The 18014-nt window shown below is 39.2% G+C and overlaps 1 protein-coding gene across 1 annotated transcript in view; it reads right to left on the minus strand.

The window, feature by feature from the left end:
- Positions 1 to 11217: 11217 nt before the first annotated feature.
- The window catches only part of LOC129245864 (uncharacterized), a 29718-nt gene continuing 22921 nt past the window's right edge, over positions 11218 to 18014 (minus strand). Inside the window, exons 5-8 of the mRNA XM_054884291.1 lie at positions 17712 to 17867; positions 17529 to 17633; positions 12664 to 12801; positions 11218 to 12588 (exon numbers count right to left, since the gene is read on the minus strand). Of these exons, the coding sequence (XP_054740266.1) occupies positions 11738 to 12588; positions 12664 to 12801; positions 17529 to 17633; positions 17712 to 17867 (1250 nt within the window). The 3' untranslated portion in view covers positions 11218 to 11737. The remainder of the gene's footprint in view (positions 12589 to 12663; positions 12802 to 17528; positions 17634 to 17711; positions 17868 to 18014) is intronic.

An 18014-nucleotide genomic window follows, 5' to 3' on the forward strand; every position in this document is an offset into this window, starting at 1 on the left:
TGCTGCTTTAAGTCTTGTTGCTTTGTTTTTGTTAGCTTTGTTATTTGGTTATTTTTGTTGCTGCAGCAGCACGGCGTTGTGGTGAGACTTGAAGTGGCTTTGCGTTGAAGTAGTGCTGTTGTTGTTGTGGTGGTGGCACGAATGCAAAAAAGAAACGAAGTCGAGAAATTGTGTAAAGTCGTTAAACAACTTTGCAGGCACACAATTGCGGCAAAACACTTGGGTTAGCAACTTTCGTTGGTTTTTAAATGTACATGCATTTGTGCATACAGATAATTTGCAGGTTTTTGTTTTTAATTGTATGATTAATTATTTTTTGTTTGCCGCTAATTCACTTTACAACCAACTCGTTGCAGTTGAAGTGAGCAAATAGCGCAAAAAATTTAGACAAATTGTCGAAATATTTTGCTTATTCGTAACTATTCAGATTTATTTATATTTTATCTAACACTTTTTTGATTCACATACATACATAGATTTCGTATTTATTATTTTTTTTTTTATTACAATAATTTACACAATTCTTTCGCACAAAACAGTTACTGCTGCTCGTTGTTGCTCTTTTTGATCACTCAATTTTTATTTTCATGTATTTTTTGTGTGTTTATTTCCCCTGCGCCTTGCATTGTTGGAGAAAAACCTGCTCTCTGCCTGCTCACTTCTGCCAACCAATCCGTTTACATGCCTTCGCCAGACAGCCAACAGCCGATTTGAGAATGCGAGCAAAGTGGAAGGAGAACTACTACTCGCACGTGCATAAGTGTGCGTGTAAACAACTCGTTGGCGCTTGGCTGTTGTTGCTGCTACCACTTTTCGTGCGCTAGCTTCTACTTCTTCCGCCAATTGCCTTTGCTATCTTTTTCGGTGTTTGTGAATAAAGATTAGCCGTGTGTTAAGAAAATACCCGGTAACCACTGCTATTTTTGTTGTTGTGCTGTTGGTTTCTTGCACGTACCTTAAACGTACAAAGGCACATAAATTGTTGGGATCTATTTCTGCTGCTTGTTGCCAGTTCAATTAGTAGTTATGATCGTTTGAACAGCTCAAATAACCGTTTTTTCTTTTCTTTTGCTTTTGTTACTGATCTTTCTTCGTGCCTCTCCTACTTCGGCACTATCTTCTGTGTTTGAATCAATGCACGGGCTCAATAAGTTATTGACCTACGTCAACAAAATTCCGGCAAAAGGTAAAGGAGCAGCCTAGTTGCTGAATCTTCTATTCGCTTAGTTGTTGTTGTTTTTTGTATACATCCTAACATTTGTGTTGCTATCGTTTTTTAACGCTTTTACTACTTCCGGTGTTTGCTAATATTTGATGGAATAAATTTCTATTCGCTTAATAACTTATTCAAGCACTCGTTGAATTCTGCGAAAAATTGGTATTACGCACGTTTTTTTTTTTATTTTTATTTATATTGCGCTGCTACTTTGGCTTTTGGTTGTTTTTTTTCCTTTTCTGTTTTCTTCAGGTATGACTCAAACCACACTCATCGAAATCAACACAAATACTCATGCATAGCCCGCATTCTTTTCACACAAACACCTTCCAACCGTAACGCATTCACGTAACAATAACAACAACAAAGTAAACACTATATGCAGAAAATATCGGCTTTTTTTTGCAAATGCTTTTGCACTTTCTTTACAGAAAGTTTACATTCACTTTACGAAAAACTTATTTGATTGTGAACTTTCGTTACATATTTCGTAAAAAAGTCGAATTATTGTCTCGTTTAAATTGTTATGAAATAACTAAGAGAACGAACGATCACTCCGCACATTTCTCCAACCGCTTACTTTCCCAATTTCGTTTACTAGCACGCTGACCACGACAATTAACGACGACGACGACGACACACTAACATGATTGGCCAAATACACCGACCATTAATTTTCACTATAGTTGTTCGTTGAATGGAAAAAACTAAACTGAAACTGGTTTGACTGCGGTATCGCTGCTATAGTCGCGGCTAGTGCCTGCATTTGGCTAATACGATGTAGGCTAATGTTGTCTCTTTCGTACGAAATGAGTGAAAAGCAATGAGAGTGCTGCCAGAAGTGGAGAATTTATGAATTTTAAGTTGGGTATAATATCTTGTATATAGGCTTTACTATGCCCTAATGAGCATTAAAATGTAAAATGAAAACAAAAACATTACAAAAACAAACATTACAAAAACATTAAAAAATATTATATTTATTTAATTGCAAACCCATACATACCAAATATTTTTATTTCAAAAATTTCTTATTTGTCAAATTAAAAAATAAACGTGTTTAAAACATATTCTATATTATCAAAAATATTCAATCATAGTAAACTCGTTATTATGACCCTTACAAATACGACAGCAAAAGTTATAGTGCAAGGAGAATGTACGGAACCGTTCTCTATTTCCTCAGGAGTTAAACAAGGAGATGACCTCTCAACGCTGATATTTAACCAGGTGCTACATGCAATACTAAACCAAATAAACCCAATTGTAAGCATCTGCAACAAGCCATTTCAAATGTGTGCCTATGCAGATGATATACTAATAATGGCACAAGAACTAGAAATGAGCTGCAGACTGCGTTCAAAAAGCTGGAGGAAAGAATACGCGGTTTGTTAAAAAAAATATCGCGAATTTTGTATTTTTTCAAAAATTATTTATTTATTCAAATTATTTATTTATTCATTCTTATTCATTCATATTCTATTTTGTCCCCTTCAAAGTAAATCCCATAAGATATTAAGCACTTGTGCCAGCGTTGTGCCCACGCCCCTGCAATCGAAGAAAACGGTAAGCAAAACTTTTATATACGACCGAACTTTGGTCTTGGTTCGTGAGGCAGCTTCTGTTGAGATTATTGAGCTTTGGTTGCCACGTCATAACCATAACCCACGATTCGTCCCCTGTTATCACCCTCTGGAGCAAATTTGGGTCGTCGCGGACAGAGTCCAACATCTAATTAGCAATGTTCATGCGATGCTGCTTTTGTTCGAAATTGAGCAGTTTTGGTACGAATTTTGCGACGACCCGTCTCATGCCCAATTTTCTTCACTTCATCAATTTTTTCGTCTGTTGTTGAAGTGCTCGGGCGTCCGGCTTTCGGATACGCTTTTCGTCATTCACATCTTTTCGGCCTTCTGAGAACATTTTGTACCACCGATAAACGTTGCTTTGGTCCAAAGTAGCTCCGTCGTATGACACAGTCAACATTCGGAATGCATCCGCGCACTTAATTTCATTTTTCACACAAAATTTGATACAGGTTCTTTGATCCATCTTTTTGAATTGGTAAAAATCGAAGACGAGGCGAAACACGTGCAAGCAAAGCAGCTGTCAACAATTAACTGAACTTTCAAAATGGTCGAACTCGTCTGCTTGAGTGAGAGACATGAGTACCAACATATCACCACAAAAAAATCGAAATTCGAATATACGTAACCTGCGAAAATTCAAAATTTTTGGTAGTTTTTGAACACACCTCGTACATCTAGCTGGACTGATAATCAATGCAGAAAAAACTAAATATATGGTCCGATCAAGACCAAACATGGTATCCAATGATCTGGAGTGAGGGGCATACACATCCCAATGTGTAAATGAGTTCACCTACTTGGGCATTACATTATCAGCCAAACAAGACAAGTCGGTAGCAATCAATGACAGAATACGGGCAGCCAACAAATCACATAATGCTAATCTAAAATTGCTCAGATCTTATCGCGTGAGCAAAAATTAAGAATGTATAAAGCACTGATACGACCTGTACTTACATATGGCTGTGAACTATGGCGCTGAAAGCTAACGAGACAAAACAGCTTATGTGCTTTGAAAGAAGAGTGCTCCAAAACATCTATGATCCACTTAGACTGGCAGACAATGCCGAACTGGAAGGCATAGTTAAGAAAGAAACTATAATAAAATTTATTAAATCTCAACGACTTAGATGGCTGGGACATGTGGCTAGAATGCCAAGGGAGCGGTCAACGAGAAAGGCACTAGATCTTCGCCCGATTGCAGAAAGAAATAGGGGCCCGAGGAAAAGGTGACTAGAAGATGTGGAAGCTATTCCTAGGAACATGCGCGTGCAATGTTGGAGGGAAGTGGCTGTAAATCGAGAACGATGGGAAGAAGCTGTGAAGGGAGCGTGACCCATTGCTGTGACGATAAGAAGAAAAAGGAGAAGAAGAAATGTGTCACACTAAAGAATCAGACAAAACAAAATAACAAAAAAAGTGGTCTTAGGCGTCAGATTAGCAGCTTTTACAATATTTAACCAGAAGGTAGAGCAGAGCGTTCCCGCATGCAAAGAATCTATATAATCTATCTATTATATAATCTTTGCTAAAGTATAGTAACACAAGCGCTGACTTGATCAGAGGGAAAAGGATTTAGTCTGATTTTTTTCTTTTGCATCATTGCAAATGTAGACGATACTTTAAAGAGGTGAAACAATACCAAAAAAAAAAAATATTAAATTTTATTTAATACTTTTTTTAAACATGGCGGCTGATAACAAAATATATCTATTAGTTTGGGCAAAAAGAAATCCATTATTTTCTCGGTAGATGGATGTAGGGATCGATATCGCGTAAAGTATCGACCATACAATTTTAGGTTTCTGCTCGTTGTCAAGGTGATATTTCACACTAAAAAAATTTCGATTGCTGCTTTTTGCTTGTTACACTCTGTTGTGACTTACAGGGTGTTAACCATGAAAGTCAACATAGAGAAAATTCGGCACATTTTACAGTTTTTCTCGAATAAAGGCGAAAATGCAAGCCAAGCCGCTGTAGTTGTAAATTCTATTTATGGTGCCGATGCTGTATCCGCTAATTACGTGTAATTTTAGCTTTGTCGAGACATTTTTTCCGTTCAGGCATTTTTGATGTGCAAGAAAATGGCGGTAAAGTCGAAAATGTCGTTAAAATCACTGAAATAATCGAAGTTGATTGTCTTGTTCGTAGTTGTCGCATCGCCCAGAAGCTGAAGATCGATCTTCAAACAGTTTTAAGCCATTTTCGTAAGAATTAGACACAAAATAATGGATTTTCCCCTCCGAACTATTATATGATAGTGCAACAAATTGTTGTTGTTGTAGCAGCATAAATATTTCCCACACATATGCGGGGAATGCTGTTGTCGGGACAGAACTTGGCCGGATATAAATCTCGCCTGAGAGCACCCGAGATGGAAGAATGGCCCGCAAACAACATCAGCTCGAGTTATTAGAAACTGCCGAAGCGGCAGAGGGTTATATGGTTATATGGCCCTGGAATAAACAACTGCATGTAAGTTAAAAAAAATGTGTTTATCCTATGTAAAGTGCTTTTCAACCTTTAAACGTGTAACATGAGCTTCTTAAATATATATAATATTTTAGTAATTAATGAAAGATTTTTTCTCACCGATAAATATTTTTTTAAACAATTTAAGGCCGATATTTTGGTCAAAAATATATATATATTTTTTTTGAGAAACCGCCATTTTGTCAAAAAAAATGTATTTTGTTTATTCCTTCGATTAATTACTAGATTTAACATTGCTTTAACGGAATCTGTTTGGTTTTTTCATTTCAGAGGATCCAGTTCAGAGATATAGTGGTCGCCGCAAAACGTCTTTTTGCGAGGTTCCAGGAGATCAGCTGTAGCTCCTTTCCAAACAAATATTTTTACTAATACTAAATTCTAAAATACAGTTAAAAGATAACATAATATGTGTACAAATTTTTAGATCAATAAATTTAAAAGTTTTCTCAAAAAAAATTCTGGAAAATTCGCTTTTTTCGGCCTTCTAACTGTTTATAATCCCTTAAGAGTATAAAAGGCGGCCGCCGTAGCCGAATGGGTTGGGGCGTGATTACCATTCGGAATTCACAGAGAGATCGTTGGTTCGAATCTCGGTGAAAGCAAAATTAATATTGTAAAAAAAAAAACAAACATTTTTCTAATAGCGGTCGCCCCTCGGCAGGCAATGGCAAACCTCCGAGTGTATTTCTGCCATGAAAAAGCTCCTCATGAAAAACAAACCATCTGCCGTTCGGAGTCGGCTTGAAGCTGTAGGTCCCTCCATTTGTGGAACAACATCAAGACGCACACCACAAATAGTAGGAGGAGCTCGGCCAAACACCTAACAGAAGTGTACGCGCCAATTATTTATTTTTTTTTTTAATCATTTTCAAATGTTGAAGAAAATTAAAAAAAATAAAAAAATTATCATAAATATGGCAAACCTTTTCGTCGTCGTACCACTTGTTGCATACCCGCACCTGTGAGTGGGAGAGTGAGAAGAGCAGCACTACACATAAATGCATAAAATTGAGTGAGTTTTCGCTGGTTTATGTCTACGCTAAGAAGTACATTTGCATTTAAAAAGCCAAAGCAAAATATCCGTTGTGCATTTGTATTGTAGTTTAAGTCAAAATTACTTAGTTTTAAAAGAGAAAAAATATCTCACGAAGTGTAAAGCTACATAAAAAAACGGAATAAAAGTGCATCAATCAAGAGTTTCTATACTAGTCAGTTCTAGCTCAATTTACGAAAGGAAAATTATGTGAGGCGCGTGCCTGGGGAGTTGTAAGGTGAGTGTGTCGTACTCAAATGTAAGGCAGACCAACAAAATAAAACAAAACAATTTTATAACAAATATTATTTGGTTTTGTTTTAAAAGTACTCAACTATATTTTTTTTTATAACTTAATATGAAAATGTATATAATTGTGAATTTTAAAACCTAACACTCACTTAGTTCATCGTTCACAAGCAGTAGCCTCTAATAATAGCTAATTTTTCCACCAACAGTGTGCATTTTTTTAAAATTGATTACGAAAAATGACCAACGGTACACATATAAGTATTCCTTTTGATGAAAAAATGTGGAAATAAAGGCAAGGATTGGAAGTAAACAGGAATTTGAACGTCGAATACAAGTGGCGTGTAAGATTACAAAATATAGCGGCGAGTTACTGGAGGCAGGATTGGAGCGAGGGGAAAATCTGCACCGGAGCTTGCTTCACTGACGGTTCCAAGATGGAATTGGGAGTCGGAGCAGGGGTTTTCCCAGAATCAGCCAATTTATCTATCTCCTTTAAACTGCCGAACACTGCTAGTGTTTTTTAAGTAGAAGTCTTTGCGATCTTGCAGGCATGCAAAATGCTTAAGGAACGCGGGAGCGAGGGAGATATTCACATTTTCTCCGATAGTCAAGTCGCGATGGCTCTGAAGACGCCACGGTGCAGAACGAAATTAGTAAACTCCTGTAAAGGGGAGATCAAATCACTTGGGTGTGCAGGTGACATTTCTCTGATCTGGGTTCCAGGGCATAGGAACATAGAGGGAAATGAAATTGCTGATGAGTATGACAGGAAGGAGACTGGACTGGGCTCAGAGACCTCCTACCCGGTCATCGGCTGCCATTCACAGTTGCTGTGAGGACCTTTCAGAGAAGGAGACCGTTGAGCATTTTCTCTGTAAATGTCCGGCAGCAATTTGGCAGCTAGAATACTAAGGTTACTGGGAGCTCCTTTCTTCGACAGCCTGGGGCAGTGCGCCAACCTAAAAATCCATACATTTTCTACATTTCATGTTGTTGTTGTTGTAGCAGTAACTTTGCCCTGTCAGTCAGTGTAGTGTAAATCACCGGTCGTCCACGTCTAGCGCATCTAACGGTAAGCCCAGGAAACTTGCTGTTTCGACAGGCTGGTCGTATCCAGAACGTAATTGTGCCAAGGATACGCGGGACTGTCGGAGAAGTTGGAGCTCTTCGTCTGCAATGGATGGTAGTTGGACACCGATGACGGCATTCGGAGATCGGGAGCTTAAGAAAGTGGTAAGAGTCTCCCGATGAATGTTGTTTATTGTCTGTCTGTACACTGTCCGATCCAGTAATTGTCGGCCTGTTTTGTCCTGGATCTCGTCCGCGTAATTGAGGAGATGCCTCCTGATGTGCCTGGGAGGCGGCTCAGTTCAAGCAGGTATCTGCATGGATGAGACCTTCTCATTCTCATGGCAGCCGGTTCTACGTTACCGGAATGAATCGAGTTTTTCCCGATCAAGGGCTGCCGCCCAGTAAACTAGCCCTGTTTAGGGTACCGTACCTTCTTCATTTCATCCACAGCTCTGGTTGGCTATAGATATCTGCCAGTTGGAGGTCTCATAATGGTATCAAAACGGCGCCTTAGTGCTACTTGAGGAGTGCCAGGTGCACTTCAACCATTTCACCTACTTACCTAGTGGAGCAGAAGGGTGTGTTTTTTAATCCCGGTCAAAATCCACGAAATCCAAGGTCAAAACCATGCTGATCATCTTTTTCGACTCTCGAGGCATCGTCCACAAGGAGTTTGCACCCCCAGGAAGCACTGTAAACGCGGCATTTTACAAAGAAGTGCTCCTTCGGCTGAAAAACGGCGTCGCCCGGGTTCGGCCCGACCTCGTCAACAATTGGACCCTTCATCACGGCAATGCGCCGGCGCACACCGCCTTCCTCTGCACCTCTGCATTGGCCAAGATGGGGGTTCCGGTGCTTCCTCACCCTCCCTACAGCCCATACCTGTCCCCTCCGGACTTCTTGTTCGCGCGCCTGAAAAGACAGCTGAATGGGAGGCGTTTCGACTCCATCGAGGCGATCCAAAAAACTGTGACAGCCGAACTGAACGCGATTCCGGCGTATGAGTTTAAAAAAATTTTTCCTGCAGTGGAAGGACCTCTACCAGCGGTGTATTGACGCTCAAGGGTCCTATTTTGAAGAATATTAGTTGTATAAGCCAAAAGGTTTAATAAAACTGCTTTAAAAAAATAAGGCTCATTACTTTTCAATCAAACCCTGTATACCTTGTGTTGGACTGAAAAATCGGAAATTTTTTTATGGCATATTCTAAAAGTGCATCATCTTAAAAATATAAATTCAAAAAATCATAAAGATCGGAGCACTAGAAGAGAAAGTTACAGACTGTGGAAGCGCGGGATCCTTCTTGGAACGAGAAGTACACGCAAAACTTTAGACGCGATTATCTCGACGTCGTGTTTTTTTTAAATTACCGTCGCGGTGATCATTATTTATCAAAAACTATTTGACCGATTTGCATAAATTTTTTTTTAATTATTCGAAGTTACAATCTCGTGAATCTTTTTATAAATATTTGCATAGTTCGCTGGAATAAATTTTTTTTTTTAATTTTTCAACCCCTCAAAAATTGTTTTTTTTTTTGGTGCAAAGCGGTTTTCATATCGAGAAAAAAATTTTTTTTGGGTAAATAAACCGTTCAGATGCGCTAACAAACATTTTTCTACAATAATCATTTGATTTTTTTGATTTCAGTTGAGCTGCTCATGCGCTACCGTGATCACCGCAAGCCTCTTCTAAAAAACGGCGTTTCGGGGGAGGGGCGATATCAACAATAAATAATAACATTTTTTAAAATAAAAACACCAAAATGTATTCTTCGAGAGTTACCCTTCAGTAAGGTATACCTATGCCTCATTTGAATAACAGTCTAAAACATATTTAAAAAAATTATGACAATCGTAAATTTTTTCGGGCTCACAAGGTACAAGGTGGCGCAAAAGTAACCTTGCGATGTTTTTTGGCTGTAATGTAAAAAAAATTAAAAACTTTGATTCTTCTTGTGAATTCTTGTGATTCTTCTTGTGTTTGGCGATAGGTCCTCACATTCTTGACGGATATTGTCTTTAAGAGCTGCAAGATTCTGAGGCTTGTTGACATAAACCCGCGACTTCAAAAAGCCCCACAACAAGTTTGGAGCGGTCAAATCAGACGATCTTGATGGCCAGTGCAAATCGCCAAAACGGGAGATTAGGCGCCCGGGAAATGCATCCTTCAGCATATCGGTTGTGGCACGTGCAGTGTGTGCCGTTGCACCGTCCTGTTGGAACCACATGTTTTCCGATCCCAATTCATCAAGTTGCGGCAAAAAGAACTCGTTGATCATTGCTCTGTAGCGCTCACCATTCACAGTAACCGTTTGGCCCGCAACGTCTTCGAAGAAAAAAGGTCCGATGATTCCTCCAGCGAAAACAGCACACCATACAGTGACTTTGAGCGGGTGTAATGGCTCTTCGTGGGTTACACGCGGATTTTCAGTGCACCAGAAGCGTAAATTTTGCTAATTTACGTACCCGCTGAGATGGAAATGGGCCTCATCACTGATGATTATTTTTTATGAAAAATCATCTTCCTCTTGGTGGTGATTAAGGATGGCTTGAGCGTATGTTAGACGCGATTGGCGGTCAGCAGCTAACAGCTGATGCACCGTCTGGACTTTGTACGGAAACATCTTCAAATTTTGTACCAAAATTTTGCTGTAAAGACCGTCGACGGATACCCATTTGCGTTCCACGTCGTCTGGTCGATGTCGACGGCACTTCCATGACATCCTCGGCTACAGCAGCAATATTCTCTGCAGAACGGCTACTCCGGGGTCTGCCACGCCTGGCAGCATCTCGTGTTGAGCCAGTCTCTTCGAGGCGAGCGGCTAAACGTCGCAGTGTTTCACCAGTAGGCGTTGGACGGCGAAGAAATCTGCGACGAAATTTACGTTGTGCCAAAGTCACCGATCGATTATTGGTCAAATAAATAGTCAGCAATATTCCGCGTTCTGGAGCAGTGTACCGTAACATTGTTTATGAACGTGTATTTCGCATGTGTTTACTACACAAATGTCAAAACAGAACTGACATTAGGGGCCAATCGCAAAATTTATAGCATTTTCTGATAGGAGGATTACTTTAGCGCCACCTGTTATATGTATAACCCCTTATAGTAGTTCAAAAATTGTGTACCAAAGCTGTCTTATGGTTATGAAACGCACCTTATTATCCAACCTCTGCCATTTTCAATAAAAAAACATTGTTTGTTTGTGAATGTAAATTTTTTTAATGTTTTTTAAAATGATTTCATCATTAGTCATTTGATTAATTGCAGGTTAAGTACTAAAAAACTATATTGGGAAAGAAAATACGCAAAATGCAATCTTAAAAGGTACTTTGTAGGAGTTAAAAAAAAAGTTATGTGCTTGAATGCAAAATAAATATGCGAAATAAAATGAAAAAATAAGCGAAATTTGCAAACAAAAATAATGCTGAATGAAATAGGCGCAAAACGTGTTAAAAATTTTTTTTTTGTTTTGATTTTTTTCTTGTTTTGATTTTTTTTTTTAATTTTTTTTTTTTGAGAAATAAATTAAATTAAATTAGCAAGAATATTTTGGCAGTCGTTAGTATTGCGTTTGTATACTTTTTGTAAACAGTAATAAATACAGGGTAATTAATAAATATTGACGATTTGCAAAACTTAAACTCTAAAAAGTGTAAAAATTAATTGCGCAAATAAGCTCCTAAAAAAAAATACTAGAATTGTGCAATTTACAACAAAAACGTGAGTTAGATTGCTTAAGTTTGGGGATTAAAATTTTTGACGCATTTCTGAAAATGTTTGTACGCCTGTCACTTTTCAATCTCTAAATCAATTCTAATACTATATTATACGTGCGTGCGTGTGTATTGGTTTAATGCATTGAATTTCATGAAAAAAAAAACGAAAAAAAAAAATATTGCAACAATTGTCTTTGTATTGCTTTTCAATTTTCTCAGTCTCTGACTTTTGTTCTCCTCGAATACACAAAAACACAAATATTTTCCATGTCTTAACTCTCCAACTCGTACAAAACAAGCAAACACAAAATGCAAAAAAAAATAAGTAACTATTAATTAAAATCTATTTCTACGCCAACAACTAAAATCCGCCAAATTCTGCACCGCAGTCCAGCAGGCCCAAATCGAAATCATTCAAATACAACTGATCATCGTAGTTGATGTCGAAACTGTTGTTGCTGCTGGTTGGACTAGCATCCAGTGAATCCAATGGCGACATTTGCGGTGCCACCAATGCCATCAAATCCAAATCAACGCCACCCGCCAAGCCGGGCAAGGTGGCATCCATACTATTCGAGTATCCATGCGCATACTTTAATGTGACCTCCTCAGCTTCACCAACGGCATACTCATCGCCATCAGCATCGCCATCACCATCACTTTCGCCGCCTTCTCCATCGGCATCTGCGCACTCATCTCCATACTTGGCTTTCTTTTCCACTGCTTGCAGTGCGCCGCGTTCTGTTGTTGTGCTAACTCCCGATAGTTGCTGCATAGACTTCGCCGTGGCAGTTGGCGTTAAAGGAGGAGTAGGCGTGCCGGTACGCTTATCATTTGATTCCTTGCCCTCCACGGTTTGGGTGTGCGTGCTGATTTTGTGCGTACGCATGTGATATTTCAATTCGAAGTTGAACATAAATACGGCCGCACAAATTTCGCATTGAAATTTACTTGTAATATCTTGGCCTGGCTGCTGGTCGTCCAGCTGCGCGAGCTCCTCGATGCAGCGTTGCTGGCGTGCCGCTTGCACGGCGTTGCGTTGGCGCAAATATTTGAGTTTGGTATGCTTTGTTGAGGTGCCACCACCACCAACACCATAAATGGCCAGTTTTGCACGCGTCGTCGCGTCGGCGCTGTTCGTCTGTTCGATTTCTAGACGATGCACGCCATATTCGTGCTTAAGCAAATGGAAGCGACGATCGAAGCATTTGCCTGTATAGAAAAAACAAAAGTTGGAAAAAGTGAGTACAAAAACAAAGGTGTTGAATACTTTTAAGTAATACTAACCACAAAATTGGCATAAATGTTTGCGATATTTATTGTCCTTTGGTAATAATTTCAATTCTGTAGACTCGCTCGTATTTCTTGTGGCCGCCAGTTCTTGCAGTTGTTCGGCATTAATTCGTTGAAGCGGTATATATTTTACTAAAAAAAATGTAATTTTAATTAAAATTGGTACACACGAAATGGCTTAACGGGGAGCATAAATTTGGTGAAGCTGGTCTAGAATTTTGAAAAAATCGAAAAATTTTTTTTTGTCTTAAAAGGTGCTTTAGGGTCTTAGAAATAATATACCAAATGAGGGATGCCAGCAAAAATGTCTAAATGCCCAAATTTTTCATTCGACGGCAGTGCCTCGCAGGTATGCCCCGAACGCTACTTACAACTTTAAACGCGTTTTTCTCGAAATCACTTTTTTTAAACTGGCCGAAGACATAACTCGAACAAATCTTTACCGATTCTTACGAAATTTTGACAATACATTCGAAATACCTTTCTCCGGAGACGTACGTAGGATTTTTTATTTATATTACAAACGTGCACCATTTCGCGAAAAAACAAAATATCGAAAAAATCCTACGTACGTCTCTTTCTGTTGTTATATAGAAACTAAAAAAATTGTATTTTTTGATCCAGGGCAAAAATTAAGGAGTTTACGTCTTCGGCAATGGACCCACTAGAAAAAAAGGCGCCTTAGGAGAACTGCTGGACAGCGGCCATTTTGAAATTAATTCAGACGAAAAATTTTGTATTTGTACCATGAAAGCTATATTATTAAAGCTATTCCACAGATTTTCGATTGATTCCTTTGTTGAGTCAAAATAAATTCATAAAATATGCCCATTTTTTGCGCTCTAGACCAGCTTCCCCCCTTAAATTCTAAGTGTGTTTCCCCCGAAAAAATTGAAATTTGAACAGGTCGAGCCAAGGATCACCAAGTGAATTGGTGGCTTCTAAACCACTCAGGCTAAAAAACCCATTGTATTTAGAGCTCTGGAAAGAGGGTAGATTGTCAAGGAGGAAAGGAGAAAAGTATCAGAGAAAGAGATAGGAAAGAATAGAGACAGAAATAGAGATAGTTAGTCCTGTGAGAATTTTACAGATTTACCAAAGAATCAAAGATAGTTAGTCCTGTGAGAACTTTCCAGATTCTTTGGCAAATCTGTAAATATCCTCCAGTATGAGAGAACGAATGTTACTCATTCTCATGACATCGGCACCCAAAATTCGTAGCCTTGCTCTAGCAAAGGCAAAACACTCACAGAGAAGCGCTCAGTGCTATGCGCCTCCTCCAAGCAAGACAGGCACATCGGCTCCTCAATGATTCCAATGGTGGTCATATGCTGACCCCATGGGTTGTGTCCTCTAATTATACCAACCATCAACCGAATTTATTTCCTTCTAAGTCTTAGTAGAAAGTTTGACAGTTTTCTGTTCGGACTTGTCACAAAACACTTTGCAGTTGTGCAGCGCTCTAGACCGAATCATCGCACTTTATATAAATTGCATACATAATCGCTGATCCACTTCTTGACTCCTGCAGAGCTAATTTCGATTATTGGCTCTGGCCCACTGATCCACAGTTGGCCAATTCATTGGCAATCTCGTTTCTTTGAACACCGGAGTGTCCTGGAACCCATATAAGTACAAGCCTGTTTTGTCTTGCGACAGAATTAAGCTTCTTCTTACATTCTTGAACAATCTTCGAGATTTGCTTCGCGTTCTCCACGGCCTTCAGTGCAGCCTGACTGTCACTGAAAACTCCAATCTGTCTCCCGCTCCATCTCCTCTTGATTATCCATGCGGCTACTTTCAGGATGGCAAAAATTTCTGTTTGGAAAACAGTTGCCATTTCCCCAATAGCATAGCGATACTTATTACCATCGTTTAAGTACCATCCGGCTCCAGCCGATATTTCATTATTGGACCCATCGGCATAGAAAATATCCGTCAAACCTCCCTGAATGCATTCTGGATTGCTCCATTGTCCACGCAATGAAAATCTGACATCAAATTTCCTTTCAAATGAAACTATGGGTATCAGGTCGTGTTTAGCTGCCAAAAACAGTGGATACTGCTCAGATAGCATCTTAACGATTTCTATGTGTCCCAAAGTTCCATCTTCGTGCCAGAAACCATATTTATGGAGTCTACATATTGCTTTTATTGCTTCCTGTTGTATCTTAAGATTAGAACATCGCCAGAGGTTATACTAATGGCACCCGTAATGCATAAACATGCACTTCTTTGTAGCCTGTATAGTTCCCGCTCTGTGGACTTAACCATAGTCCGTCACCATCAGACCACAAAGACGCAAGTTATGATTGGTCTGATAAGTGCTGTGTATATCCATAGGACCACAGCAGGTTTCAGACCCCAGGTTTTACCAAAGGCTTTGCGGCATTGTTGAAAAATCCTTAATGCGCGATTCACCTTCAGTGAAACGTGTGTCTCCCACGTCAGCTTCTTATCCAAGATTATTCCTAGATATTTAACTTCATCGGAAAGACCAAGTGTTCCACCTTTCACTGTTGAAAGACTAATGCCCGAATTCTGTAAGCGAATCTCATCTCAAGTCACAAAAATTGAGATTATAAATTAGTGACTCTTTTTGTGACTTGAGACGATTTTGCTATTCAGTAAGGGAAAGTCACAAAAATTTCACCAAATATCATGGTGAAAATAAATAGAGACAGTCAGCTGATGGCACGTATCGACTAGATATAGTCAAAAAGTTGAGCAAAAATTCACTTATCCATTCCATATGTAATGGAATTTTTTAAACTCATTTATCTAGCGAAATTCTTCATCAAAAACATAAAGAATATGAATATTACTAAGCTCATACAAAATAACGTTCATACAAAATAACGTTTTATAAACCTTTTACCTGAATCGGTTTATCAACAATTCAATTGAGACAAACACAATTAATAATCGATAAATGTTGAATTGCATCTCTATATACATTCCGTTGAAATGAACGAGCTGGAAATTCCGCTCAAACTTGTCAAGTGGTTTGAGATCTTGAATAAGCTCCCAGCAGAAGGATTTCGGGAATCTAAAAAACCTCCTGAAAACGTCTTCTTCCAGAAGGAATGGGTCTTCCGTGCTGCGTAAACTTGCCGGAATTCGTCTACGCATATTTCTAAAACGTCAATAAATACACAATTATTCGTGTTCTCAAGAAATTTTTACCCAAAACATATTACTTCGCTTCATTTTCGCGCTTTTTTTGCAATATACAATATATAAAATAATTAATACCTCTTCGTTTTGTGAGCTGCTCAGAAGTAGATCATTAATTAGTGACTTTTTTTTAGACGAATGACGTGAGATTGCTAATTGAATTGCAACTAGTCTCAAAATCAAATTTCACCACGAAAAGTCTCAATTAGTGACTTGAGACTGCTTACAGAATTCGGGCATAAGTCCATACAATTTCCGTTTTCTCGTGAACAAGATTATGGTGGTTTTGTTCGGATTAACGCAAAGACCTTGTCTCATGCACCAGTCATCGATTTTGTCCAGAATCTTCTACACTTTCGTGCAAGGCCTTCTGAGCGATTTATCCGATGTTAGCGCACAGACATCGTCCGGTCCGCATATGCTTGGACATGAAAACCGAGTTCCTGCATCTCCGCTTGTAGAGAGTCTATAAGTAAGCACCACCAAGACCGACCAACCACCATCTCTGAGTTAGACCCAGGACTTTTCAGCTCATGTGTTAAAATGTGAAAAAAAAATGTCTGTTTGCACGTTTTTACCCCCAGCCATGGGCTCCTTTTGGATACCCTGTTTATATCCTATAGCAGGTATTTTAAATGTGCTTGTTTAAGAAAAGTTCTCAAGGACAGTGACCAACCTTGCTTACAACTTCCAGTGACATGCCAATTGCATAAATCAAGTCATGCCAAATAGTCTGTACAGCTTCCGATGTTTTTAACGTGAGTACCTTCCGACGACAGTCCAACACCACGGTGCTCAAAAGCACAACGGATCAAATCAATGCGTTGATCAGCGCCCCAAAAACGTAAAAAGCATTTAACGGTACCAATTGGCAGTGCGGAATGAACACACTGACCGCCTTGGTGTGGTTCGAGGCCTATCTAAACCTCTGTCGTACTATGGGTCCGGCAACCGGTTGCAATGCAACTCCACATCGAGCCAAAACGGATCTACCTGGGTGTTAAACCACAACCATCACGATACTCCCCGAAGGGTTTATTTCAAGAACAGGTCGGCGCAAGCTCCGAGGGCTCCTGTTCGCCATGGTACCAGATTTAAGTCTCCAGTCAGATTTCGTAGCCAAGACTACTAGCAGTTGAGCTTCCATACAGCTCTGGACTGGCAGAGCACGCACAAACTAAAACTAATCAACTGCACGCGTAAAAATTCCTTCGACGTCTAAAACTTCACGCGCATACTGACCTAACGGTTTGACATTCCGACGATTGAAGACAACACCACTCACATCATACCGTCCATCGGTCCATCTAATCCTCACACCCACAAGATCTCTAATGTCTGAGTACAATAGTCTCATATGTCTGTACAATAGTACGAGAAATCAATAAGCTTCGATCTCGGAGAATAAATGTGAGAAGACGCCACACGATGTTCTGATAAAAAATAATGAAAGCCAACCACTAAGTTTACTAAATATGTGCAAGGAAGAACGCTCAGAATTTCCTTAGATTTGTAGGACTCACTTCAATAAAAAAAAAAAACAGTTAAGATTAGATTGCGCACTGCCACGTGTTTTAAATAAATTTCTCTCTGCATGAATAAATCAGTTTGTCTTTAATTTTTTCCCACCTAATTCAATTTTATTGACTCTTATGCACATCCGTCCCACACAATTTACTCACCAATCAAACGCCGCTCCACAAGTACTTTGTGCTCTTTAGCCATATGTTCCAGCACATTTTCGCGCGTCGAACTTTTGAACGCGCACATTGGGCATTTACAAAAAACTATAAAAAGAAGGAAAGAAAAAAAATCGATATTAAATACAATAATTCATTAAGCAAATATTCACTACAATAACACACCTTTGTGCGATTTTCGATGCTGTTGCAAGGCATCATAATTGACAAAACATTCCCCGCATAGGTGGCAGTGGTATTTTGGACCCTCCACTGCTGCTCCTGCTAGTTGGTTACCGCGCGCGATATCGCCGCCGCCCCTCTCGGCATTCTTTTGGCAAACTGCATGTAAATAAAATTGAGAAAAAAATAAACAAATATTGAAAAAAAATAATCGTTAAAGTTTTGTGGTAAGTGCACGTTGAACCTCTTGTAGGGCAAATGAATGAAACATTTCATGAAGGAGTGAGTAAAGGAAAAGCATTCGTA

This window comes from Anastrepha obliqua, chromosome 4 (genome assembly GCF_027943255.1).
Source record: "Anastrepha obliqua isolate idAnaObli1 chromosome 4, idAnaObli1_1.0, whole genome shotgun sequence".
Classification (NCBI taxonomy): Eukaryota; Metazoa; Arthropoda; class Insecta; order Diptera; family Tephritidae; genus Anastrepha; species Anastrepha obliqua.